The sequence below is a fragment of the Microcaecilia unicolor genome, chromosome 1 (assembly GCF_901765095.1).
Source record: "Microcaecilia unicolor chromosome 1, aMicUni1.1, whole genome shotgun sequence".
NCBI lineage: Eukaryota > Metazoa > Chordata > Amphibia > Gymnophiona > Siphonopidae > Microcaecilia > Microcaecilia unicolor.
Window position 1 is genome coordinate 450423090 of NC_044031.1, and position 10548 is coordinate 450433637.

General features: G+C 38.4%; 1 protein-coding gene across 1 annotated transcript in view; it reads left to right on the top strand.

Annotated features, from left to right (window-relative positions):
* The window catches only part of ABHD3 (abhydrolase domain containing 3), a 100676-nt gene extending 94080 nt beyond the window's left edge, over nt 1–6596 (top strand). Inside the window, exon 9 of the mRNA XM_030212823.1 lies at nt 5122–6596. Coding sequence (XP_030068683.1) covers nt 5122–5300 — 179 coding nt within the window. The 3' untranslated portion in view covers nt 5301–6596. The remainder of the gene's footprint in view (nt 1–5121) is intronic.
* The last annotated feature ends 3952 nt before the right edge of the window (nt 6597–10548 follow it).

Sequence of the window (10548 nt, forward strand, 5' to 3'; positions counted from 1 at the left end):
CATCTTCTTCACCTCATTCCCAGGCTGGGCTGACTCTAAAAGGTCATATCAAGTCTCATAATGTCAGGGCCATGGCTAAGTCGGTACCCCGCTTGGTCAGGCTCCATAGAGGAGATTTGCAAAGCTGCAATGTGGTTGTCTGTCCACACATTCACATCTCATCACTGTCTTGAGCAGGATTACCAACTTGACAGCCAGTTCGGTCAGACAGTCCTGCAGAATTTGTTCGATGTTTAGAATCCAACTCCACTTCCCTAGTTTGTTTTTTTTCAGTTCCAGGCTGCAGCTTCACAACTCGTATATAAATATTTTCGGTTTAATTGACTTTTGAGGCCTCAATGTTTTGAGTCCCTTTTATCCTAGTGTTGTTTTCAGTGAGCCTGGTACGTATGGATTTCCAGCTGTGAGAATACAACTGACCTGCCTGTCCTTGGAGAAAGCGAAGTTACTCGCTGTAGGAGGTGTTCTCCAAGGACAGCAGGCCAAGTATTCTCACTTAACCTTTCACCTCCCCTTGGAATTATATTCTTTAGCTATTTTACATAACTAAGGGACTCATGCTTGCATGTCGGGCAGAAAAGCACCAGTACGTGCATGGTGAGACGCTGCTAGATATTTCTACAATCATCTCTCTAGTCAGCGTCTGCACCGGGCTCTGTCGGATGACATCACCCAGCTGTGAGAATACTTGGCCTGCTTTCCTTGGAGAACATCTGCTACAGGTGAGTAATGTTGCTTTACTGATCACAAAACTAGCAAGAGGAGCTGATATCCATTTTTTTTTATTTGTTGAATATTGAAAGGTTTTACAAAACAGAGCTTAATAACAATAAAGAAAACAAAGGAAAACAGAACAGAATTACCCTCATCCCAATCCCTTGTGGTTATTAGGAAAACTGTACAGGACTAATCCACAATACAAATATTTCCTGTCTTTGGTAACAATGTTATGATGCAAACTTAAAATATCGCAACCAAGTTATAATAAGCCTCTCACCCTGGGAGTAAACCATTCTACACGAATCAAAGAGTAGGGTGGGTAGGCTCTTCCAGAAGACACAAGGAAGACGCCAGCGTACTTAAGGTTTAATTAAAATTACATCAAAAGACTCAACACAGCGACTGTGTTTCAGCCCAAAGGCACTCGGGAGTCTAAAATAGCTACATGTAAATAAAACAATACATAAATACATTGGATGTAAAATAACAGCAATAAAGAATAAAATGTAAATACACAATATATGAATTAAAATAAACATGGACAATCTAAATGTATAATAAAATAAACGAGAGTAACTGGGGAAAAACTTTCATAAGCAATGATTAATAATAATGATCAAACCTATAAAATGCCAGATTGTTACATATGCAGGCCTAAAGCCATTAAGTATATAAAAATATGCTAAATCTCTGATAAATCAAAACACAATGAATCTGTACATAAATGAATTACATTAGCTGATTACATGAACAATAAAAATGTAATTTTGGATTGTGATAATTCTACAGGTCTGAGCCCATAGAATGTATATAGTTATTGTTTTACTTACATGCATCTATTTTAGACTCCTGAGGCAGGCTCTTTTGCACCAAAACACAGCTGCTGTGTTGAGTCTTTAATAAATCCTTATGTAAAAGTACTCTGGCTCTCCCTTGTGTCTTTTAGAAGAGCCTTCCTACCCTACTCTGATTCATGTGCACCGTAGTCATAGGGATAGAGCGTTCCTCCATGCTTGGTGGCTGATCTCCCCAGTATACTATTCTACAATAGGCACCCACACTTTATCAAAAGATTCAAAATGTTCCAGCTCAATAGTTTACTCAGATACGCATGCCGTAGCTTGACTCGTGTCTTCTTATTTGGGAACAGCTCTAGATTTCCAACAGCCAGCTATTTCCTTACAAAGTATCGATAAACACTGGAATAAGACCTTGGCTTGAGCAATTTACTACTACTACTACTATTTAACATTTCTAAAGCGCTACCAGGGTTGCGCAGCGCTGTACAATTAACAAAGAAGGACAGTCCCTGCTCAAAGGAGCTTACAATCTAAAGGACAAAAAATGCAGTCAATTAAGATTGAGGCAGTCTAGATTTCCTGGATAGAGGTACAATGGTTAGGTGCCAAAAGCGACATTGAAGAGGTGGGCTTTGAGCAAGGATTTGAAGATGGGTAGGGAAGGGGCTTGGCATATGGGCTCAGGGAGTTTATTCCAAGCATAGGGTGAGGCGAGGCAGAAAGGGCGGAGTCTGGAGTTGGCAGTGGTGGAGAAGGGTACTGAGAGGCAGTTGCCATTTCAAAAAAAAAAAACAAAATTAGGAGCCATGGGGGGAGTGTTACTTTCAACATGTCAATAAAGCTCTTAGCTCAGTCATTCCAGAATAACTGAAGTACTGGGCATTCCCACCATATATGACAATTAAGAGCCTGCATAACCACCGTCCCTTCAGCATAAGTTGGATTCCCTTGCAGAAAATATTGAGGTGTGAGTAGGAGGGAGATACCAGCAGTATAATAATTGACACCCTGTTTTATTAAGTTAACAGAAATAGATTGTTTTAAACTATTATGATGCATGATCTGCCACTCCTTTTTATCTGTAAAGGAAGCACCTAGATCTTTCTCCCATTGTTTTTTTTTGTTTTGTTTTGTTTTTTTCATACTGTGTCAGAGCAATGGTCCATCTAGCCCAGTATCCTGATTCCAACAGTGGCAAATCCAGGTCACAAGTACCTGGCAGAAACACAAATAGTAGCAACATTCTATGCTATCAATTCCAAGGCAAGCAATGGCTTCCCTCATGTCCATCTCAATAACAGATTATGGACTTTTTCTTCCAGGAACTTGTCCAAACCTTTTTTTAAACCCAGATATGTTAACCGCCATTACCACATCCTCTAGCATTGAGTTCCAGAGCTTATTATTCTTTGAGTGAAAAAATATTTCCTCCTATTTGTTTTAGAAGTATTTCCATGTCATTTCGAGTGTCCCTTGGTCTTTGTAATGTTGAAAAGAGTAAAAAAAAATCGAGTCATTTTTACCCATTCTACACCTCTCAGGATTTTATAGACCTTAATCATATCCCCCCCTCAGCTGTCTCTCTTCCAAGCTGAAGAGCCCAAACCTCTTTAGTCTTTCCTCATATAGGAGGAGTTCCATCCCCTTTATCATTTTGGTCACTCTTTTTTGAACCTCTTCTAATTCCATTATATCTTTTTTGAGATAGGCAACCTATAATACTAGGTTTGCAGGATTCCCCCTCCCCTCCCCCCCCCCATGATTAAGTCATACAGATTAGAAATCAGTTTCTTTTGAGAGACCGCATGGAACAAAAGCTTCAAAAGGGAAGTAAAACTCAGAGTGCGGGATTCCAACAGTGTCCCTCAAATATTTAAAAGAATGTAATACATTATTAGAGTAGAATGCCCCCCCCCCCCCCCGCCTTAATTAATCCATAATATTCCCACCTAGCTATACCCGTAGAATCCAGATGTGGGGCAAACATCAGCAATAAGTGCCTCACTCTAGTGATTAGAGACATGGTATGCTCCAAGAAAGGATTAGAATCCTGCAACTGGAATTTAGACTCCACAGATGCCCAAATTAAATTAGGCCGTTGATGTAATCATATGCACCCCTTCTTACTCACACTTTGTATGTAGATTCACACCACTCAAATAAGGATCTAAGGTGGACTGCCCAATATAAATTTTTGAAATCGCAAACTGGTCTGTCCTTAAGTATCTTGTAGATGAGGCAGGATTTTCTTACCTAGAATTCCTCAGTTTCAGAACTAGTGGTATGTACCGCAGCTGTGTAGAACTTCTGATAAAAACCTGAGAAAAATTACCTCCTCTTGGAGATATCACTAGAAACTGCCCCCCCCCCCCCCCCCCCCCCCCCCCCCCCCCCCCCCCAAATCATCTCTGTGGGAGGAACTTGTGCTTATAGCCTTCTTCCTTTAAGTTGAGCTAGCAATTTGCTAGCCTTATTCCCCTCCACACAAAAAAAAAAGAATTCTGTCACTAATTGCATTTTGTATTGAACCTTTTTGGCCCAGAGACTCTGTAATTCCCCCCCTTAATTTTAAATATGTGATGTTAACATTGAGGTGGGGTCCTGAGCAAACCTCTGTTCACAAATGGAAATTTCCTTTCTGAGTTGGGAGTCCTGTTCCCTATGTTGTTTGTCTGCTCACCCATTTAATTAAATGGCTCCTAAACTATTCCACACCATCCCCATAGGCACCTCCTGGGAGGAATTAAATGTAAAGTATTCTAGAATCAGGCATGTGATGTCTCCAGCCACCTCCGCCTCGGTCAGAAGACAGTCTCCAGAATTGTAACTGAGAGCCCAATTCTGTATGTGATCCATACTGGTGCATGGTCTGACCACACTGTTGAGTATCTCAGACCTGAGCACCCCTTTATCCACAAAAATATAATCTGTTTGAGATTGAGACTCATGGGGGGGGGGGGAGAGGTAAATAATAAGAAAACTGTCTGATCTGTGTGTGCATTTCCCTTCATATATCTATTGTCCCCCAAATGGTTTGCAAAAGATTTAAGTGCTAGGTAGTATTTTCCAGATGTGGAGGAAAAGTCAAATTAAAATCCCCAACAATTATCCAGTTAACCTGTTAGTCCCTTTTCATATACATTTTGAGTCTTAATATTTTTTCTGTCAGCACCCCTGTAATGGGAATGGTAGCAGTACAGAATAAAAGATAAATGGATAAAACAGTAGGAAAAAGTTGATTTTCAAATGTATAACTTTGAGCTGTTCTCAGCTCAGTTCTTGGAAACTGCTCAGCCAGTCTGTTTTTCAGGATCTCCACAATGAATATACGTGAATATTTGCATATTCTATCTCATTTTGTACAGATATATCTTGTGCATATTTGTTGTGGAGAGCCTGAAAGACTGGACTGAGTTGACAAGGTCTTGAGAACTAGGTGGAGAACCACTGATCTGCAAAGTAAAATGAAGCATTATTGATGTGAAGTGTTCATTGAAGTCATTTTCTATCGTCATGAAAGTCAACAGTCATTTTGGGGTAATAGAAATATTGTTTCAAATTTCTTTAATTGTGCTTTTTTTTTTTTTTTTTTGTCTTCTAGCAATCCCAATAGAAAGTGCCAAACAAAATCCAAATGTTGCTTTGGTGATTACATCTTTTGGTGGCCATATTGGATTTCTGGAAGGAATCTGGCCAAGACAGCACACTTACATGGACAGGCTTTTCAAGCAATTTGTTCAAGCCGTCATTGAACATGGACGTGAAATCCATACCACGTAGCTCCTCCAGCTATTGCCTTTCTACACCACCAATGCACAGTGACAAGGGCAACTCAACTTATATGCACAAATGTTAATTATGTTAGCAGCAGACTAGATTGAGGTTTAGTATTTGAATATGCAAAAAAATATACATACATATGTATAATGTTCATGGTGTTGACTAAAACTTTGTAGCAAGAAATTAAGCACTAGGTTATCACTTACGTATTTTCTTTTTTTTTTTTTATGTCTTACTGAGAATGACTTTGACTTTAAATGAAGCAGTTGTCACCATACCATGAAGCTACAATTAGCCAAAACTGTTATCTAAGAAGTAGGATCCTCAGGGTTTTAACAGAGTTTTTTTTTTGTTTGTTTTTTTAGTAAACCAAACGTATGTAGCGAGTTTTAGACTTAGCAGTTGAAAACCATTTTATGTTGTTTTCATGTATGTTACACGTTTGTGCACTTATCGAGACACTGAAGAGAATTTTCATTACCATTTATGTGGGTCAATTAGCCTGACTGAAAATTGCACTTAAGTATATACAGGTTTCCAAATAGATGTATTTTTAACCGCATTAAGGAGGTAATTTTATAAAGTCGTTTCATGTATATATGCCAATATATACATGTATAATGCACCTTATAAAATTACACTAGATACTGTCAAAAGTGCAGCAAGTAAGACAAAACATCACCAGAGCAACCAGTTTGCTCATACCAGCAGCACTGTGAACTTGCAGTGGAGAAAACCTTCAGTGGTTGCACAGCTCAATCTTTCTATTTGAGAGTAAACATGAGACTGCACTGGCACTGACAAAATGGCTTGTCACAAAATCAGGCACATGGTTAATATTCAGTAAGAGTTATGTGGTTGCATACTTAAGGTGGCCACTACTGGATGTTGTATGGCACAACCATGACATACTCCCATCAGCTTTGGTTCTTGCCATCCTTTAATGATATCCATCTTTCAGCAATACATTTCTACCGTTCTGCGACTCAACAATCTCCATTCTGATAGTGCTACAGAAAATTTAGAATATTGAAAGTTGTTGCATAATTATATTAAAATTGATATGCTGAATATAACATATACTGCTACCAAATGTCAGCAGCAGTCCCCATTTTGTAATATACGTAGTAACAATAAATTTAATATAAGCTCTAATATTTTAATAAAGTGCATTTAAAGCGTTGAAGTACCCTTAACCCAAGGATTATATATATCATGCCGAGATTTCTGCGTGGAAATCGAAGCGTATTCCAATGCACATAAGCTAATTGGTTAAGCTAATCACTGATAATTGGATGTTAACAACCAGTCAGCACTAATTGACAATTAGAATTTGTGCACAGAGCTGTCTAAGCGTATTCTGTAATGTGTACATAAATTCTTTTACATAGTTGAAATGTAGGCATGGAATGGGTGTTTCTAAAATCTATGCGCATTAACAGAATACACCTGATCTGCACATAATTTAGGTGTTGGGATTTACACCAAGTTTTATTTGGCGTAACAGCCTGTGACTACATTTAGTCATGTGGTGCAGCACTTGACATATTCGGTATACTGTGTGGAAATTTAGGCTTATTCTAAAAAGCACGCCTAAATTAAGGCATATTTTACAGAATACACTCAGGCAAATTTCATTTTGGTGCCTTTTTTTAGGCGTGATAGAACTAGGTTCTATATAAGTGTGTATTTCTTGACAACTCAAACTGACAAATTGACAAAACACAAGAAACAACAAATGGCCCCTTTTACTAAACTGCACTAGTGATTCCCAGCGCGGTAAATGCAACACAGCCCATTCAATTCGAATGGGCTTTGTCGCATTTACCACACAGGAATCACTAGTGTGGTTCAGTAAAAGAGGCCCTAGGGGTCCTGTTTACTAAGCCGCATTATAGGCGCATTACTGTTTTTAACGTGTGTTAACTATGTACGCACTTTAACCATGTACGCGCCTACAGTATCCCTGTATCGCCTACACAGTTAGTGTACGCTGTGTTTGTAGGCACCTTAAAAAAAGTGTATTACGGCTACCTGTTGACTTTATGTAGTCCTCCATGCTTCTCTTCCTAAAGATTATATGTAGATTTGGTGAAGCTTTTATCTTTTGTCCATTCCTCTTTTTATCAACCTGTTTATTTAAATCCTATAAAACATCCAAGCATAATTGGGCTCTGTTGTCGGGGGCTGATTAGTCACAAGCCATTTTGTCAGGATGATTTTGTGTATAGGCCATTGCTCCAGGCTGTTTTGACTTGGTACTTGACAGTACCATATATCAATGTCTTAAAACAAAATTTTTAAACTCTTAATAGTCACACTTTAAGAATATAAGCCTTGCCATACTGGGACATACCAAAGGTCCATCGAGCCCAGTGTCCTGTTTTCAGTAGTGGCCAATACAGGTCACAAGTGCCTGGCAATTTACCAAAAGCGTAAAATAGATTTTATGTTTCTTATCCTAGAAAAGCAGTGGATTTTCTCAAGTCCATCTTAATAATGTCTTATGGACTTCTCTTTTAGGAAATTATCCAAATCTTTTTTTAAACCTTGCTCAGCTAACTGCTTTTACCACCTTCTCTGGCAACAAATTCCAGAATTTAATTACATGTTGAGTAAAGAAATATTTTCTCTGATTTTGTTCTAAATTTACTACTTAAACTTCATTGTGTGTCCCCTAGCCCTTGTATTTTTGGAAAGAGTGAACATTCCATTCCACTCTATTTTATAATTTTCTTTAAATAGGTCTCAGTAAAGCATATGTCAAGACTGGGACTTTCTTGTGCATCTATGATCAGGAAATTAGTGTGAAGTGACTTGGTGCTCAGTAAAACATTCAAAGTGTAACTATTAAAGGATTTTTAAAAAACTATTGATACATGTTGTAGTCCCTTGTTCTCAGGGAGAGCTTTGTGCAAGTTTTGAGGGTTTTTTTCTCTCCTCTGCAAGCTCACATAGCGGCTCATTTTCAAAGTCCTTGGACTTAAAGTTCCATAGGATTGCCAGGTACTTGTAACCTGGATTGGCCATTGTTGGAAACAGAATGCTGGTAATGCTGGGCTTGATGGACCTTCGGTCTGTCCAAGTAAGTGCTTTGAAAATACATCTAATAGTGTTGCTGGTATGAGCAAATTGGTTCTTGTGGTAATCTGTTATAAAATTACCCCATGTGTAAAAGTAAATGTGTTTGGTGTTAGTGTTGTGGGACAGAGTCAGGTGTAAATGTACATGAGTCATTTTACCTGTAATTTTTGCACAATTTCTGATAGTATTTTATAAAGACATATAAGTACCTGTGTGTCTTTATTAAATAGGCTGCAAGTAGGTGCCTTTTTGCTCCCTCAGTCCAGGTGACCAGTTATAAAATTACCCCAAGGGGGCCAGCCTTTGAGTAGACCTGTGGTCAAGAAGGAAAGTAATGCATATAAGTGACATTTTTAATTGATTTAATTTTAATACTATCAATACTGCTTAGCACCAATGTATTAAAGCAGTGGTTCCAAAACCTGGTCCCGGAGCCACCCCAGCCAGTCAGGTTTTCAGGATACCCAGGACCAGGTTTGGGAACCACTGCATTAGTGATTTACAATAAACTATAGTACAATTCAAAACACAGAGGCTGGCCAGCATAGTGAAAAAAAGGGCAGCAGTGAAGAAAGAACAATGAATTGGGTCGTACCCTTAGCTGCTATTTCTGTTCAGACATAGACTCAAGTTCCTAGTATTCTGCCAACATCCAGGCTATTGAGTTTGTGTGGTAAGACATTGAGGAAATAGACTGCTGTCTTTGCCAGGGTCCACAGTTCTTGTATGAATCAGTTTCTTCCCAAACCTAGAGCCCTTATCCATTTCCAGTAGCATTAGTTACCTTTAGTCAAGCTCCAGCTGGTGTGGCCACTCTGCCTTGGCACTTCTGTAGATACTGCATGCAGGACTGATCAGCAGAGTCCTCTGATTTCTCCTTAACGTCTCTTGATGCAGCTAGTATTGGCTGGGTCATAGCCCTGTCACCAAAATAGGCATTTCCCCTCAGTATCTTTAGCAGAAGGGAGACTGGGGCTTTCCTGTTTATTTGTGATTGGCTTCTTAGCTCCCCACACAAAAGAACAAGTACAGAGTGCATGGGTAGTTTAACCATTCTCTCTTTATCCAAGTTTTCTAGCAAGTCACCTGCATGGTTTCTTTTTTCAAATCAAGGTAAAGTATATATGTTAAAACAACAACCTGTGTAGTTTGCAGCTATGTTGTGTGTTTAAAAATCTGTCCCCTGAAAGCTTTCTCTTCCCTGCAATAAAGAGTGATGTATCAAAAGAGAAATGAGAGCAAACAACTTTGCATTGTTTTCCATTAATCTCTGGTTTGGACCATGAACTGCAATATAAGTCGATTTTCCGTTTATATAACTTAACTGTTGGATGAGGCCTTGTTTTTATTCTGCAATGCCAATACCATGTTTGGTGTTTTATTTTATTTTTTTAACCTATTTTATATTAGTTGACCTATAATATATTTAAAAAAAATAACTTATGTTCCCAAAAATAAACTATGTAATTTCAAAATATGGCTTTGTTGATCTCATTACAGAATTTGGTATAATATGATACTCAATATGGTATTCAGAAGACTTAAGTTCAACAGTAGTAAAAGTGTTGTTACCGGATATGATTTAAATGTTCTTAATATCCATTAAAAATGTTACAAAATTGTCACAGTCCTAATATGATATTTAAGAACAAAGAGCAGGGGAATATTTTAAGAGCACTCGCTAAAATTTCTCCACCAGTTGCTGATTAAAGCAACAATAATCACAATTGCAATGAATTAAATATTATCTCTGTTGAAATGCAGTGTGCTGCGTTTCCAGATTTAAAGGTATGCACCCAGCATACAAAGAGACTATATTTTTAGCTTCAAAAGGGTTTATTTAATATACTGCAAACGAGAGATAGCTTTTAAAAGGATCTTAGAACAGAAGAATTTGTGCTTAGGAAACAACACAACAGACTTAAATCACAAGTTACTTACAAGTCCATGTTATGGCAGCTGAGAGAGAAAAAGTCTTTTGGAAAAATTCTATTATTCCGCTGAGTGATGAGCCAGGTGGCAGAGGTGGTAGCAGGAGGCTGGACATCCTCACAGCTTCTGCAGAGATAGGTCTAGAGGATTGCAGCTGAAGAGAGAATCTCTGTTGTGTGGAACACTTCTTCCTTTTATATTCTTAGTTTGCAGGGAGAAATGAGTGCATGCC